Below are 17,752 nucleotides of genomic sequence, written 5' to 3' on the forward strand. Positions count from 1 at the left end.
CTAAAGCCCATTTAGCCAGGGTCAGGGCCATCCCAAACAATTAGTGCTTTAGGTTCAGGTGTACAGTGTACCTAATGTTTTAACAGTACCTCTTACAGGTACACTCATCAGGGGGCATTACTGCAACTATTAGTGTGTGGGAAATCAATGAGAGAGGGATCCTAGGTATATCTATTGTGAGTGACTAGAGCCTTTGTTTTTAGTAATTCATTCTGCTTTTCTTATTGGTACCCAAGGAACAGCTCATTGTCATGGTGAGATTGTGACATTTCCTTGTACAGAGGCATATATAGCAGCCAATCATTTATCTTTGTCCTCCAACTCTACTCCATGCTACTTTCCTTAACCTTCAAGTAAACAGAGCTATGAAAGGTAGGACTTCTTTTTATTTTCAACAGTCATTCTTTACTCTCCTTTCCCCTTTTTTCCATTCCAAGTGTATAGAGCCCTCAAATGGCCGACATGCCTTAACATGCTTGAAATAAATATCTGAAAATGCAAGTCTTTCATCTGAGTTCTGATCATGCTTATGCCTTCAAAAATAATGGTTCAAGTTCAACACAAAGTTAAGCTGAATAAAATATATTGCAATAAATGGGCTTAAGCATGCTTAACTGTGTTGGGTTGTGAGCAGCATATTTTCAAACTCACTCATTTCAGATGTTTCATTTTTAAAAATTGCTTGATACACACACATACTGTCCAACCAATTGCATAGTATGTCGACTGAAAATTGTACAATAAAAATCTATTTCCCCTTTTGGGGGAAAAATCAGATTCCACAATGCAATTCCCAAAATTATTTCTTTCCCATTGAAGATGTTATAATTTATGAAAAGGCATTAAAAAATTATAAATAGTAGTATCTATGAAAAAAGAGATTAGACATATAGTTGAAAGTTTTTAAAAATTAATCTCAAAACATTGATGTAGGATTGATACTTTTCAATTAAATTTTCATCTCCTGTCTCATAGAAATGCATTACTATTATTAACACAATAAAACTTTCAGGTTACTTTCCCTAGGAAGCACATATCTCTTTATTTGCAGAGTTCTTCAGTCATGCTAAAATCAAGCTGCAATCCATACCCCCAACAATGGGTGCAGGGTTGGGGGGACAGATTGAGCAGAGGTGTCTCTCCATCCAGCCCTGCTGGCTTTCTGCCCATGGAGTGACACTAGTATTACTTGGCTAAAATACAAAGGTCCCTGTTCTGTAACAGCAGTGGCAGACCTTGGGGTCTCAAGATGTCCGTGGTGCCCTGTGCAACATCAAAATTAAGCACTCTCTTGCCTTCCATTCTACGCAATAGTTGTGATGCTCCTAATGGTCTGCACCCCACCTGCCTCTGGCAACAGCACACACACACCCAGTCTGAAAACCAGGTGTTCTGGATCTGCTGAGCCAGCCCACTTGATGGCACTGGGGCCGATTGTTATTTCCCTGCCCTCTGCCTTCCACCCTGTGTGAGCAATAAGGCTAGAGATGCAACTGTTGCTCTATTGCAGTGTTTCCCAACCTTTTTTGGGCAAAGGCACACTTGTTTGATGAAAAAAATCTCGAGGCACACCACCATTACAGCCCCGTGACGTCAGCGCGCAGCGTCACGCCGGGAGGGACGCACGAAAGTGTAAGGTTCAATTTTTTTCCCTCCCCCTTGCCGGGGAACCTCCAAGCTTTGGGGGTGGGGGGGGAGGAGGCAGCAAAGCGAGGCAGGAAGGAGAGCACGGCTTGGCTGGGTGAGCTTTGGCAGGGGCAGGGAATGAGAGCCGCGAGGCGGGCGCTGCGGACGGAGGTGCTGCCCGCCGAGCTCACAGGCAGCCAGGCAGGCAGACGGCGAGAGCCCCGCGCTGGGCAGCCTCTCCTCGCCGCCGCCGCCCCGCCTCTCGCCGCCCGACTCACCCGCCTCCCTCCAGGCAACATCTCGCGGCACACCAGGCAACATCTCGCGGCACACTAGTGTGCCGCGGAACAGTGGTTGGGAAACACTGCTCTATTGTTCTCTCACATTGCACTGCTGCCCAGCTAGTGTTTGGATTGTCCCGCAACCATGTTTTCAATACCTCAGTCCCTCCCCTGAAAATGTAACGTAAGGGAAATGTATGCTGCCAAGTAGTTATTTGTTTAGAACCTTTATAAACATTCCAATCAAAGTAACTTTGATTTTGTATGAACATAAAATAAAACCACACAGTTACTGCAACGCTGCATGTGTCTACTCAGAAGTCAACTCTACTGAATTTGATGGGACTTTCTCCCAGGTAAGCATGCACAGAACCGTGCGGCCTGAGTGCATTTATTTATTTTTCTAACATATGTCAGTTCAATTACATTTGGAAAAAGAGATACAGCATTTATACAACATGTGAAGAAGCTAATATGAGGTACATTTAGTAAAGAAAACTAAAAAAATAAGTCATATATGTGTGCTAAATCATATCTCCATTGATTTAGGACAGCAGAAATTTGTCCAGTAAAATGTTTATAGAAAACACTGTCATTGGTCACAAGAGAATGATTTGAATGTCATAAAGTTGGTGCTACCTTTGAAATCTTTATTAACACCCTGTGCTACTGCACTGTATGCTTGACTATACATGTAATGGTTAAAGTTAATCCATACAGCTGCTAATCACATTTGACAGAAAATTTAATATGCCACAGTGCTTCATTCCTTAACACATCAAGCTTGTGCACTGTTTTGCATATGAACAGAAACATGAACTCTACTAAACTCATAACTACTGAATCTTTGGCAGCTACGTAATCATCCATTTTTCTCCAGCATTCTCCATCAACAATATAGCATCCAGATAGAAAAATGCTGCTTATTATCAGTATTTTATATGTGCTCAACCTATACATGACATTCCTTCTAGTTCAACCACAAATGCCTGAGATCAGAAATTACTGCAGCTACAAAGGCCAACAAGTCACAATATTATGTGCCAGGCCTATGCAGGCCATTCAGATAATATATTTCCATAATAGCTAGTTGATTGTCTCTAATATTGAAATTTTAAATGTTTTTTCCTTATTTATTATTAAAAACTTATTTGACTTTTTATGATTTAACAGTATATAAATATTTTTCATAAATTATGCTACATCGCACTACTGCTTGCATGGTACTGAGGTAGTGCAAGGGCTATGTCATCATTATATCTCAATGTTTGACTCTTAATCGCTCAGAATTGTAAGCAGATCTTAGGTTTACTTATTTAATATTAAGGGAAACGGTGTGAAGTTTACCAAGAAATCTCATATAGAAGTTATCAAGCAGAAACAAAAAACACAACCCATAGGAGGCACAAAATTAAATTTTGGTTTTTGCAAGATTCTTACCTTTTATGCCAAGTAAAAAGCCGAATGGCCAAAGCTACCGCAACGGAAAAACAAAGAGTAATATAGGAGGCATCCCATGCTGTCTACTCTGACAGAAAGCAGTTCCCTGAAGCTTCAGGCAGATATATTTTGCCATCCTTGCCATCAAGAGATCCTTTAACTGGAAATGATGGGAACTGATCTTGGGGCCTTCTCTTAACAGCAGGCAGAAAGAAGACGAGGTTTGTCAGTGTACATGTTTGTTACAGAGATCTCTTGGGAGTTCTGTTGATTACCATATGGTTTTGTAAAGTTGGTGTTTACACTGTTCAGACTACAAAATGGTGCAGTAAGGATAGTGCAAGTACACTATTTAGTGATGCTTAATCTAATTTCTGGCTTCTCCCTTTTCTCCAGGAAAGGAATTGCAGATCACCAGTCACCTCAATCAACACTGCAAATGGCCCATGGTAAGCTTATAATGTAGAAAACCCAATGGTATGATAAGTATAGGTATCAGCTACTGAAATCACTGTGCCAGTTGTATTCCTATTTCTTTGTACTAGAGAACCTTAACTAGTACAACTGATATTGTAGAATTATGATCTTCATAATGACTGCAGGAAAGACTGAGCACCTATCGAACCTTGTGGTTCTGCAATTAAACATATTTTTTATTTTGTGTTTTATTGACAAATGAAAGGGAGTCTAGTGGCAAGGGGACACTATTACTAGCCTCAAGGGAAATATTATACTATATTTAGTATATTAATCAAGCAGAAATTTTAACTGATTTGGATATAAACATGGTTTATACCCTTTCAAGGCAATCCTGTGCATACCTACCCAGAAGTCCTATAGAATTAAATGAGACATTAAGTGTGTCTAGAACAGCAGCCTTATCTACTGTGCTATGCCAACTACCTTTCTGTCAAAATATTAGATTTTCATTAAACCTCAGTACAGTTATATAAGCAGCTAAATGCTGATTTCTTATTAGGGTTGCCTGGCTCTTATTAAATCAGTCCAAGACTTATTTTAATGAAAGTAGGCAATGACCCAAAAGCCCAGTTTTGGATAGCTGTCCCAAATGCTTTTGCAGAGAACATTTTAATTTTTGAATCCATATATTGTACAAATGGCCACAAAACAAAGCATGTGTGCCTACAAATACGGTATAGGTTACATTGTGACACCAACCCTGGAATTATCACCTGAGGAAGGTGGTTCTTTATAGAATGACATCACAATGATTCAATCTACTTATAGCAGTGTGTCATATCTCAGAGCTCCATTTGGCATCCTCTAAACCAGTGTTCGGCCTCCATTAAAATAGTGTGTTCCGCTTCATTCTCTATAGGAAGGCAATAAAAAGGGATGAAAAGCAGCAGCAGTATTCCTAAGTAAGTTTAAGAGGAGCAAGGTTAAATAACAGAAAAATACAGCCAGGGATGGGTGGCAGTGATATCAAGCAAAGGAAAGAGAATGAGAGGCAGAGCTAGGCCGCTGTTTCAGGTAGCAGGTGAAGTGCAGCCAGGTGCTAGAGGACAGAGCTGTTAATCCCACAGTGGCTGTCCCTCTGCTCCCTAAACCAGCCTAACTGCCCTCAGGTGTGGGTATCGCCCCCTTGTCCCATCACTGCTGTTGAAAGAAGAGTCAGCAGCTGGTCTAGGTGGCTTGTGTACACAGAATAGGAAGGGAGATGGAGCGTAATCTTCTTCGCCTCGGGCAGCGAAGTGTCCTGGGGCAGCAGCGCTGAAGGAGGGGCGGGAAGAATGCAATGGCCGAGCCCAGAGAGGGGAAACGAAAACCGGAGCCAAGTGGCACGGAAACAAGTGCAGTAGTAGAAAACCAGAGCCAAACCTAGATGTGGGGGGAGATAACAGCGTCACAGCCAAGTTACGTAGGTCTGAGTTGTCCCGAGTAGTCGCCGTGCCCTGCAGCCGTGCCAGTGCCTAGCAGGGCGCGGAGAACGGAAACTGCCGTGCCCTCTTAAACCAACTTTGGGAACGGCCATGCCATGTGGGGAAGGCAGTGCAGGGTCAGGGTCAAGGGAAAGCACTGCTAGGCGAGTGGAGAGAGAGAGAGAGAGGGCGCTCACAGACACCGGGGCGTTTTTCCGAAGTGTCCCAAGTAGTTCACTCTGCCTCACCGGTTCCGGCTGGGCCATACCTGCCGAGCGGCCCCACCTGGCTGCGCCCGACGGAGGCGGCTTTTGAGGCTGGAGTGAGTCAGCCGGTGGAAAAAGAGGGCAAAAGCGCGGCAGGTCTTGCCTCGCATGTCAGGCAGCTCTCTCTCTTTTTCCCTCCCTGGCGGAGGCGGGGGCAGCCGTTTCTCTCTCTGAGTGTGTGTCCGGCTCAGACCCCTCCCTCTCCGGACTGATCGCTCTGTGTGAGACTCTCCCGGGGACGCCCGGAAACGCCGCCTGGGCCCAAAGGCCGCAACCGCCACCCCAACCGAGCCCCCTTCCCTCAGCCCTCGCCTCCTGCGGCTGCCACGGCGGGCTAAATGTAGCCCCTGCAAATCGGGCGGGGAGGTTTGCAGAAACATGGCGGGTAGGTAGCACCTCCCTCCCCAACCCCCCTCCCACTCCCAGAAACTCCGTCCGGGCGCGAAAGAAACACCTCAGTCCGGACCCCCCCCCCTTCAAGGAGAAAGCAAAGGGAAAGCGCCCTTTAGCGAGTCCTCCTCCACCTCACCTCATCGATTTGGGGGTGGGGGGGGTTGCCTCCTGCCTGCCTACCTACTTCTCTGTGTGTGTTGGGGAAACTATGGCAGGAGCTTGCGAGGGGATTTATCTGAGAAATTAACGACCTTGTGTGGCAAGAAGGGCTTGTGGGATTTGTTGCCAGATGTAGGCGTCCCCCTTCTTTCTCTCGGCCCCGTGAGTGTGAGGAGGGGGCGCTTAGGGCAGGGGTGTGTGTTTTTAATAGCGTGGTAAAGAACCGCGAGGCGCTCTCGTGGGGTGTGTATTACGGGTGTTTTACAAAGGGGAGTCGGTCTGGGGTGGGGAGGAACCCCCTCGGCTGGAGTTCACTTTGTCTTGTCTCTCTCCGCCTCCCCCCCCCCCACTCCCCCGTCTAGATCTGTCGCTGCTCCAGGAGGACCTGCAGGAGGAGATAGACGGATGTGAGTAGCCCCAGCTGCAACAGCTTCTTCTCCTCTTTCCCTCTTCCCCAGCGCGCTCGGCGGCGCTGCCCGGGCCGCCCCTTCTTCCCAAGTCCGTCTTGGGTGTGGGGGCTGGGTCGGGGCGGTCCCACTTCACTCGCACCCGGAAACTCAGGGGATCCTGGGTCTGGAATGAAATGGGGAGAGGGAGCCTGTTCCCGTCTAACGAGGGTTTGTTCCTTATCTATCTATATATGTATATATTCATAAAATACAACCGGGAACGGGGAGGGAGACGGATGGATTGCGCGTGTGTGTCAAGCTCTAGTTTGCTTTTGCTTCCGCGAATAAATGGTTTTGAAAGCGTGGAGGAGGCCCAAGTTGCATTGTGGGAGGAAGCAGCCATGCTCAGCTGTCCTTGCCCGTTTCCCCCCATACAGGCATTTATGTGTATGGCTTGCAAACTTGCTCATGTTTGTGCCTGTCTTGATTTTGTTGTTGTTGTTGTTAGTTTGTTTTACTTTTCTGGAGACCACGAAGGGAAAATGGGGAAAGTTGTGAGTTGGATGGGTTGGTTGTGATTATAGCATTACTGCTGCTATTCTGATGAATGAGATTTAGGTCACGTTGTACTTGAAGCTTAACAGTGTCTTAATATTGAGATACAGTACTAATAGAATTCGTCTTCCCTTAATAACACCTTATTAATTGCCATCAGAACTCATTGAATGTTCTCATATAGGAATTATGCTTGTGTGCTTTTTAAAATCAAGGTGTGTTCAGGTTTGATATATCCATTGAATATTTAAATTGTAAAAATTAAATTTACATTTTAAATGTCAAAATTTTTATAATACTAAAATTTAATACATTGATATTTAAAAGTTAGCATTTATTTTGAATTTTGGACAGCTAATGAGATTAAAAAATGCATTGTGATCCATAAAGGGTCAAGAAAGCAAAACCCAAGATTGGTAAAGTTTGATACGACAGTGACCTTGACTTTGTATGCTAGATAAATAGAATGATGCATATTCTTCTGAATTAATTTGTGGCTGGTTTGCAGGTCTGTTGTATGAGGTTCAGGTCTTCTAATTAGGTTTTGACCTGCTTTCTTTAGTTTTTAATCTTTTAAAATGTATTGTGTACATATCAGACTTTAGAGAACTGATGCTACCACCTTTTTGAATCAATAGCATACACACGCACAGAGTAATGTGCATTTATGTTCTGAACAGAAGATAAACCTGGGTAACTCAAAATATTTTAGTAATGTATATGAATATACACTTAATTTTTTTACAGCAGTAAATTCGTGATAGGTGACCACTGCAGGCATCAGTGATTGTGTAGAACAGCCTTCTCCACCTTGGTGCTTTCCAGATGTTTTGGACTACAACTCCCATGGATGTTGTAGCCAAAATATGTGGAGGGCACCAGGCTGGAGAAGGCTGGTATAGAATATTGTGTGAACTAAATAATGGAGAAGGTACTGTGGAAAATAATAATGAAGTACCTGAATTAAATAAAATATAAGTATAGAAGAGAGTTTAGAAGATGTGTCCATATTAAAAATACATGCTTCAGAATAAGAATGTAAGAAGATTGAATAATAAAGTGTCCTTTCTAATTTCTGCTACTTTTACTTACCATCTCTTTCTTGGAGGCAGATTCTTTGGTATACATTTTGATGGTTAACTTTTGGATAGGAGCACTTAGTAAAACATAATTTCTCTTCCAAGGCGATATTAGAGGGTGGCATTAGATGAAAGTGAAGTCAATTGCTGCTGTAAGTAGTGTTGTAGTATTCACCACAGTGCAGCTGTATACAAATTAATATTCATTACATTGTCTCCTTTTTATTGTCCATAGTAAGTGATGCTTGCCATATGAGTTGTCATGCTTTTGAGTTCTTGATTATTAGGGTCTTAGTGTGAAGGTTTTATCTCAGTGGAGCACCTATCAATGAGTTCAGTGTTTGAATTCTGTATTAGCCTCCTTTTCTGTATTAGCATCATTTCCTGTAGAGGTCTGCTTGGTGCCAAAGTTCTTCAACTGAGAACACTTTATTTCTTCTTCTCACATGCTTCATCCTCAACTTTGTACGCTGTATGTTCTTGTAGCATTGCAGCTGTCTTGGCTCTTCATAGAGGGAAATGGGTCATCAAAAGACCTGATTTGTACTCATGCCTTTTCGGATTGAGATGGGACCTTAAGCAGCCCAGAACTGAGACACTGATGCCAGCAAATCTGATTCCTTTTAATAAGCTGATTTCTAAGGCGAGACTGGTGACTGCATATTTTATTTTTGTTCTCTGTTATTTTAGTGACAAACTACATATACAGTCAGTTATGGTAATCCACAAATCCTTGCCAAAAAAAAGGCCATAAGCTGCTGAAATGCCCCCAGTAGCATTTGTGTCTAACTAATGGTAGTGTTTCAGGGTTGCCTCGGGTGTACCTTCTTAGCTTGAAGACATCTTTCTTTTTTAAAAACTGTGTCTGTGCTTCTAGGTGGACAACTTCAATTGCTAATTTTAAGCTTTTGTGTGTAGAGCATAAACCAGGAACAGACAGAAGCAAAAGAAAAAATGTGACTTCATTGTGTGATGAGAGGTAGAAAGGCATACATACACAGTAAAATCTGTTGGTGCAAGGACTTCCACTTGTGCAGAGAAACTTCCCCTCCCCCTGTGTGCCTCTAAATCTATTCTGAGAGTTCTCCATACCCTCTGGAACAGATTGGGGGGGCTCTGGAGATGCAAGGGAGGGAAGTTCTATTTAGCAGAAGCCCTTGCACTAACAGGGTGACTTAGATGAATACAACACATTGCTGTTTAGCATGGTCACTTTGACCAGTAGTAACTAGGAGAATAGTAGAAAGATTTCTTGTTCTTTTGAAACCATCTGAGTATAGATGGAAAAACAGTATTTTCGTCTTGGATAGGTTTGTGAATTTCATTTACATAGGAGAATAAAATTGATGGTTGTCCACATTCCACAGTGAACATGAGTTTTGTTTGTATAATAAATGTCATTTCTGAATATAGACATGTAAGTGAATTGCCTATAAACTACAGGCAGGCAGGTGCCAAAGATCAGAAAAGGAGGTACTTTCAATAGACATTAGGAAAGCAATGTTGTGTGGTTAGTAGCATAGGAGATTCCATAAGGGATGACTACACTGTTGAAATATGTTTAAATGGAAGAGTTCAAAATTATGCTTACAAAATGGAATGGTATTTGGTAACAGTGTGCAAATTTTCCTACCTTTTGTGGGCAAACATTGATTGCTGTATCCTTTAAAAAAATCCCAAAACTGTTGTACATTGTTAGGCAGTAGGTTTTTGAGTTTTAAGATTTATTTGAATTCAGTGCATTTATCTAGGCTTTTTGCTTCCTATTTAAGTTAATTCTTTTTGGGGGTTATTTTTTATGTTTACAATATTGTACAATTTTAAACAGTTTCCTATGTTTCCTTCATGTTAGAGCAGAGGGGATAGGAACCTGTAGCTCTCCAGATGATGCTGGACTACACCTCCATTCGTCCTTGATAGTTGGCCATGCTGGCTGAAGCTGATGAACACTGAAGTCAAACAACATCTGGAGAGTCACATGCTTCCCATCTCCATGATACAACCAGATCTTGTGTTTACACTGAGGTCATGGTGGTATTCCATAAACATTCCACCCCCCCCCGAATATTGGCATCTATTAAAAGTTATATGAAGTAGTAGAAATGTTCGTCTCCTGCAGGTGTTGCTTATAAAGGGAAATATTTATGCATCGTCTTAGTACATTTTATTAAACTAATAAACAGTGATGTTTTGGATGAATGGACATACAGTGATACCTCTGGTTAAGTACTTAATTCGTTCCGGAGGTTTGTTCTTAACCTGAAACTGTTCTTAACCTGAAGCACCACTTTAGCTAATGGGGCCTCCTGCTGCCGCTGCGCTGCCAGAGCACAATTTCTGTTCTTATCCTGAAGCAAAGTTCTTAACCTGAAGCACTATTTCTGGGTTAGCAGAGTCTGTAACCTGAAGTGTATGTAACCTGAAGTGTATGTAACCCGAGGTACCACTGTATGGTAATTTTTCTTACCATAATGGAAAATTACTTTAATTCAGGTTCCTAAACTTAATTGATTCAGATATGAGAACATGTGTAGATTTGTACAGATAACGAGAACTTCATTGAAATGAAAATTGATGGTTAGGCTAACATAATCTGTATATTACCTGGGAAACCTGTTAGAAAAAACTAATGTAACAGGAATGAAAATCAAATGCTATGTCTTTCTAATCCCAGACGTTAGCGATTGACAGCCTGGAAACTAACAATTAATTAAGCATTAAAGGCCACATTGGGGGGGGGGGAATGCTGAACTACTGCAGCTGCTTTGTATGCTTGAGTTGCACATGGTTTGACACCTTCCACATTCAAACTGTGAATTCTGTTAACTACTGTATGTTATTTCACTTATTTGACAATATTCAGATGTGAAAAACTCAAGGTAGCCCATGCAGAACTTAAATTTGGAAATAGTAATAATAATGTAGAGAGGTGTGTCCATTAACATTAAGAAACTGACTTAAAAACACATACCAAAGTACTGATTGCTTGCTTTAGCATTATATTTTCAGCTACCCGTGCAACAATGAAACTTTCATTGCTGAAAACTTTTGTCAAATGAGATGGTTTCAATTCAGTTTTAGGTGAATAGTAATGGTACAGTATACAGCTGTGCTACATCATGTCTCTTAATACCAGTTGCTGGGAAGTGAGAGTGGGGAAGAGCACAGTTGGTCCTACTCTGGTCCTACTTGCAGACTCCCCCATGGCATCTGGTTGACCACTATGATAATAGAATGCTAGACTAGATAGATCTTTGGCCTGATCCAGTAGGATTCTTCTTATGTTATACACGGAGGTACAGCTCAGACACCTTTTGATTTCATAATTTTGTTTTATATAAATAAATATATTGGATTTTTTTCTTTTAGCCAAAGCCATTTATCTGAAATATTCCTACATGAAAAAATAAATAAATGAAACAGACTTTCTAGTTTAAATGTGATAGTCAAACAATTTCACAACTTTACTTGAAAAATATTTTTATTGGGATACAGTAAATGTAAATATTTTAAAACCTGACAACTCAATAGCAAACAATCCCTACATTGCTTAAATGTTTAAAAAATCATGTAAAGACACTCAAAACTGCTAATATACTGTGCCAATTTTAACATGCCTAAATAGCATATTTAATTTGGGAAATGTAGTGTTATGGTGCACATGTGCAAGCACTTTCAAAGAGTAGTCATGTGAGAAGCTAATTGCAATGCTGGACAGTTTCTGTTAGACTGATATTATATCCATGTATAATGATGGCAGTGGCTTAATTTTCTGTAGGAAAAATATAGCAGCTGAAAATTTACATCAATTGTTTTAATATGTGTGCTCCTGTTTGCTACAAGGAGGATTTGTCAAGGATATTGTGAATACAGTGGTACCTCGGGATGCGAACGGGATCCGTTCCGGAGCTCCATTCGCATCCTGAATAGAACATAAGACGCGTCTGCGCATGCGCGGGTCATGTTTTGCCGTGCATACGCGTGACGTCATTTTGACCGTCTGTGCATGCGCAAGCGGCGAAACCTGGAAGTAACACACTCCGTTACTTCCGGGTTGCCGCGGAGTGCAACCCGAAAATACTTATCCTGAAGCATATTTATCCCGAGGTATGACTGTACTTGGAGCAGTTGATTCATGGGCAGGGACTTGGGAGACTGTTAGCAATTTGTGATAGTGCCAGAGAGCCCTAATCATGCATCAAGGGTCCTATTGTTATGTGTATACCATAGGTAACAAGAGACCGTTATCCTCTATGCTGTAGAATAAGTGTAAAATAAGAAAGCATGAGACAACTGGAATATTCATCTGTATGAAAATAGATGGGGAATGGCCAGTTCCTCTTCCCACTGTACTCCAAAAGGGTAGAACAATGGAAAGTGCTCCATCTGACTTATTAAAAGCATTACTCTTATAAAAAGACTGTTAATAAGCCAGCCAGCCAGTGAAAGCAAAATGGTAAATTGAGAGAGTAGTTAGAATGACAGCAGTGGATTCCATAGATGACCGATCCTTGAACAAGTGGGGATCATCCTTGTTTTTTTGGAGATAACTAGTACTCACAAGATTTTTATGTCTGTTGCTTTGACAATATGTAAGTGTTGGTAATTAAACTTGATCAGATTGCTGCTGACATGAATAGTGTTGCAATAGGTTGGAAGACAACATCATGGATATAGGCTGACTTCTTCCCCCACCCCATCCTGAACTTAAAACTAACTAACAAATTTGAAGAAATACAAAGTACAGCCCAGCAGCGTCTAGATAATTGCACTAGATGCCACAATCACAGGTACTTCGCTCTGCTGCTTCCAGGAGCGAAGCCTTGGATTTGCTTCAGCATTATGCCTGAACCTAGACTTGTGGTTTGCTTCCCTCCAAGCAATTAATTAAAACCTAAGTTTGTTCTTGGCTTTACTGCCCATGGTTTCTATGTAATGCTAAGCAAAACTAGGGCAGCACAGTAGGAGCAGAGGAGAAGCAAAATTTTTAGCCCTGTGCACCAGCATGCTGAATATTTAAACTATACTTAACCTTAACAGTGGTTTTAAGTCCTGATTTTGGTTTTAATGAAATTGTACTTCCTAACTAGTTTCTTGAGTCTTCATCAATTTTGAGGTTCATATTCATTTATGTATACAAATTTGGCTACTAGAGATCTTTATCTGGTATGACAGGAGAGGTTTTAGAAAACAGTTACTTTACTGAAGGACTAGTAGAAAAAGCAGTCAGCTGCAGATGGTGTGTGGTTTACAAAATATTCGAGACTGAAGGAAATTGGAGAATAATTTTGTACAAAAAGTGGATACAGTCCAAGAAGAATGGCTGAATTGTACAAAAAACATGCTTTGAAAGGGAAGAATGGTAAAGGCACACAAAGTTTTAAGACTAATCTGTGTTGAAAGCAGACTGCTGCATAGCCTAGCTTCTTCTCAGCATTAGGCATCTGTTTTAAAATATAGATTTGTGATTATAAGGAATGTTTCTGATGTCTCTGATAGTTGGTGTGGATGACTACAGCTCAGAGTCTGATGTGATTATTATACCTTCAGCCCTGGACTTTGTCTCACAAGATGAAATGTTGACTCCTCTGGGAAGATTGGACAAGTACGCTGCAAGCGAGAATATTTTTAACAGGTATGGTATTTTAGCCTAAATAATCTGTTTTATAAGGAGCTATCTTAAAATGTTTTGTGTGCAGGACAAAACTTAATCTCTTTTTACAAGGAAATTCTATGAATTAAATTCACACACCTGTCCACCTTTTTCATTTAATGGATTATCTGTCCTTATCAAGAGCTATTTGGTACATTACTTTGTAAGAAGATATGTATTTAAGATTTGTATTGTATTCACACTATAACACAGTAATGTTTGCAGAGACTACAGTTCATTTCCAAATGTAAGAATAACAGCTGTACACATGATTAAAGATGGTGGCCTCCTCATATTTACATTTAATGTAACATGTCTTTGTTTACAAGGATCTGTCTGCCATCTGATATCGGAATATACAATGTTGTAAAATTCACCTTAGTTTTTGTTGAGTTCTAAGGAAATATTTCCCTCTTTTTGTACTCGGTATTCTTATACAGTGGTTTAATTTTAGTATTCTTTTCTGGGTAATATTTCAAAATGTTTGTTTTGATTTTTTAATGTTAAGTATTCTGTTCTGAACAGTTTTTTATCCTGTGGGCAGCGGGCCGTATTTGGTGTAGAAGACAGAAACTTGGACCAGGAAAGCTGGGTTCCCGTTGCCACACAGCCATGAAACTTTGGGCAAGACACACACACTAAGGGTTGTTGTGGGCAAAATAGGGTAACCCATATATACTATCTTGAGTTCTCTTGGATGCAAATGTGTTATATTAAGGTGGGATAGATAAATTATTTCTTGACATGTAAAAGCTATAAACTTATATTCCACAATATTGCAATTTTATTCTCTCATGTTCTAGGCAAATGGTGGCTCGAAGTTTGTTGGACACTTTGAAAGAAGTGAGCGATGATGAGAGAGATTGTATTGCTGTACTGGAAAGAGTCAGCAGGCTAGCTAATGATTCAGGTGTGTAGTATGAGCTATCTTAATGAGGTAATGAAGTAGATTAAATGCTGGGGTGGTTAATGTGAACAGTGGATAAACTAGATTATATTTCTTTCTTTATTCCATGCTATTAGTATCCTCAGTAGTTCATTCAGAAAAGCAATTGTTGCTTTGCAGCTGCTGAAGAATCATGATTATAAAACCAAATTCATGTTATTGCTGGCAGCACTGTAAAGAATATTTAGAAAAGGATCAAAATAATACCTATTTCAAAATGGCTCCTAATAGCAAGGAGGCTTTTCAGGAAAACAAGGAGACCATAAAATGAGAGAAAAATGGAGACTGGCATAAGGTATTAAAGGCAGATTAAAGGCAGAAAGTGGTAGGGAAGTGCAGTGGGATGGGGATATTGGCAAAAATTGCCACCCTTCCTATTCCACTTAGCAGATGCATCCTTTGGATTAAAAGGACTTTGGTGAGCACAGGGACATCAGTTGAATTCCACAATTAATACTACTTGCAAAACAAGAAGGATTAGTGACTCTCTTGAACTTTTAATTCATGAAGCAATAAATTTGAATCCAAAACGATTCCTTTATGACCAATTAGAGATAGTTTATTAGTACTGCATTATAGTAGGTATTTGACTTTCGATCAGGAGATCGATAGCATATGATTTACTGGTTCATCTTGACATTTTTATCAATAGAGCCAACAGTACGAGCTGAATTGATGGAACAGGTGCCTCATATAGCTATGTTTTGTCAAGAAAACAGGCCTTCAATCCCTTACGCTTTTTCAAAATATTTATTGCCTATTGTGGTGAGATATCTTGCAGACCAGAACAACCAGGTGAGAATTCATTGAAGTTATTGAATAATTACACAGTTGTGTACAGATTTTACATGTTTGAAATAAACTACACGCAGATCCTGTGATCCTCCCACTTGTTATCCAAAAATTCACTTACCTGAACATAAACAATTATACCCAAACCTTACTACACGCACAGCTGATTCAGATATCTGAATAGCCAGAATTTGCCCACATCCGTACTTGTTTATGTTTTGCTGATTGGTGACAGCCATTTTAGGGTGGGGGGGAGATAATGGATTAGAAATGTTCCCGTAGGAAATAATGGAAATTGCCAGCTTGTTATGCAAATGCTCTTCTAATGAACAGTTTCCTGAGAATGCATTGTGTTCGGTAAGCTGGACCTGCGTTTAATAGTACCTTGTTAATGCTTCTCCAAATAAATTGTTTACCTAACAGCATCAGTATGTATGGGACTTTGAAGTAGCAACATGACAGGTCCCTTCCCATAGGGGCTGACACCTGAATATTCACTACAAGGGAGGGAAAAACAAGGCAGTTTCGTGGTTTTGAAATTTCACAATTATTTGGATCAGTGAATGTCCCAACAACTAAAATTAGATTAAAGAGTTTTGAAATAAATTTGTGTCACAGACTCAGTAGTTAAACAATTTATATTAGTCTTCCACAAACCGATGTCCTTATAGTTCAAAACATCTGGAGGGCATCATGCTGGGAAAGGCTAGTCTGTATGAATAACGTGTTTACTTCTGTGTTCTCTTTAGTGCCTTTTGCAGTGGTACTTGACCAGTGTTACATAGTAGCAGTAGTATAAATATTATCAAATTAAAGATTTACAATGGTATCATTCCATATGTTAAAGAATTCATGGAAATAAATACTAACAGTGTATGGCAATATCCCAGACAACATAATCCTGTGTAGATCCTATTCAGAAATAAGGCCCATTGAGTTCAGTGGGACATTCCTAGGTAAATATAGAGTGGAGCCTGAAAGCGATTCACAGGAGTTAGTTCTTGCTGTCTTATAAAATGTTTGTTCTAAAGCTTTGTGGCACAGGTGGAAACATAATTCAAGTCCCTTCCTCTCTTCTTTTTAAACATAGGTGAGAAAAACAAGCCAGGCAGCATTACTTGTTCTTTTAGAGCAAGAACTTATTGAACGATATGATGTGGAGGCCAAAGTATGTCCAGTTCTTGTAGAGCTGACGGCTCCAGACAGCAATGATGATGTGAAGACAGAGGCTGTGGCAGTAAGTTGGAGGATGACTTTGCATTGTCTATATTAATTAATTATCTGGATTTACTAAGCAGCAAACATGCTTGCTTTCCCATAGAGTATCCTTTGTCATGAATGAGATGTAAAATGGTGCTTTGCAGACTAAGATAATGGTGTAGTTATAGCGATAAGCATGTTTCAGAGTTCATAAAACATTTTTTTTGGACCAAGAACAGAGGAAATGGAAGAATGGTGATGCTTCAATCCTGCTCACAAGTTGTTAAACTCCGGGTTAACTTCCATGGAATAAAGCATCCAAACTATACAGGATTGCATCCACTGAACTTAATGTGGACCAAGAACTCAAATTAGAAAATAATTAGAAAAAAAATATTAATTGCCTTTGTTCTGTCTTATTGGGCCTTTCAAACAAGGAAAATTATTTCACCCATGATTTCTTTCTTTGTCAATGTCTGGTGGAGGGAGAAAAGGAGTGAAAGGCTTCACCTCATTCATTCAGCTGGCTGTAGCTCAACAGCCATTGAAAGCTAGCAGCAGGCACTTTCTTTGACACATACTTGGTCAGTGAAAGAGATGTAGTCTGTGTCTGAGAAAGAGTGGGGGGAGGTATGTGTGATCTGTGTGAGAGAAAGAGTGTTGCATTTATTAAAATTCTATCACATCCTTCCTCCCAAAGGAGTCTCAGGTACCAGTGTATGTATGGTTGGTGTGTGTGAGTAGGGAGGGGAGTTGCAGGTAGGTCTGTGAGAGAGAGAGAGAGAGATGCACTTGGGCAGGCAGATGCATATGTGTCTGTGTTCTGTATGTGTGTGGTGAACATGTGCATGTGTTATGCAAGACATAGTGAGTGTGGTGTGACCATTTTCTAGATTTTTCCCTGGTAGGAATTGGGGGGGGGGAATCAACATTGTATGATCTCCACAATCAGGATTAAAAGGTCATAGCTGACTTCTCACATTACTCATAAGGGGTGGAGCATGAAGCAGCAATGTGTGTGCTCTTATGTTGTGTCATGCCACCACCAGCCCCACCAGCCATTTTTTGACTGGTGCCCATGGTGCTTTCC

At 40.7% G+C, this 17,752-nt stretch overlaps 1 protein-coding gene across 10 annotated transcripts in view; it reads left to right on the forward strand.

Annotated features, from left to right (window-relative positions):
• Positions 1–278: 278 nt before the first annotated feature.
• The window catches only part of PPP4R1 (protein phosphatase 4 regulatory subunit 1), a 41,667-nt gene continuing 24,193 nt past the window's right edge, over positions 279–17,752 (forward strand). The window contains exons 1-7 of one of the 10 annotated variants that reach the window (XM_081205576.1): positions 279–372; positions 3,744–3,796; positions 6,411–6,455; positions 13,571–13,706; positions 14,528–14,634; positions 15,323–15,465; positions 16,553–16,699. In XM_081205576.1, coding sequence (XP_081061702.1) covers positions 3,787–3,796; positions 6,411–6,455; positions 13,571–13,706; positions 14,528–14,634; positions 15,323–15,465; positions 16,553–16,699 — 588 coding nt within the window. In that variant the 5' untranslated portion in view covers positions 279–372; positions 3,744–3,786. Of the gene's footprint in view, positions 373–3,743; positions 3,797–4,559; positions 4,730–5,260; positions 5,882–6,038; positions 6,211–6,252; positions 6,292–6,410; positions 6,456–6,514; positions 6,666–13,570; positions 13,707–14,527; positions 14,635–15,322; positions 15,466–16,552; positions 16,700–17,752 lie in introns of those variants that run through there. The other 9 variants (XM_081205580.1, XM_081205583.1, XM_081205585.1 and 6 more) reach the window with 9 other exon arrangements.

The sequence above is a fragment of the Podarcis bocagei genome, assembly GCF_964188305.1.
Source record: "Podarcis bocagei genome assembly, chromosome: 8".
Taxonomy (NCBI): domain Eukaryota; kingdom Metazoa; phylum Chordata; class Lepidosauria; order Squamata; family Lacertidae; genus Podarcis; species Podarcis bocagei.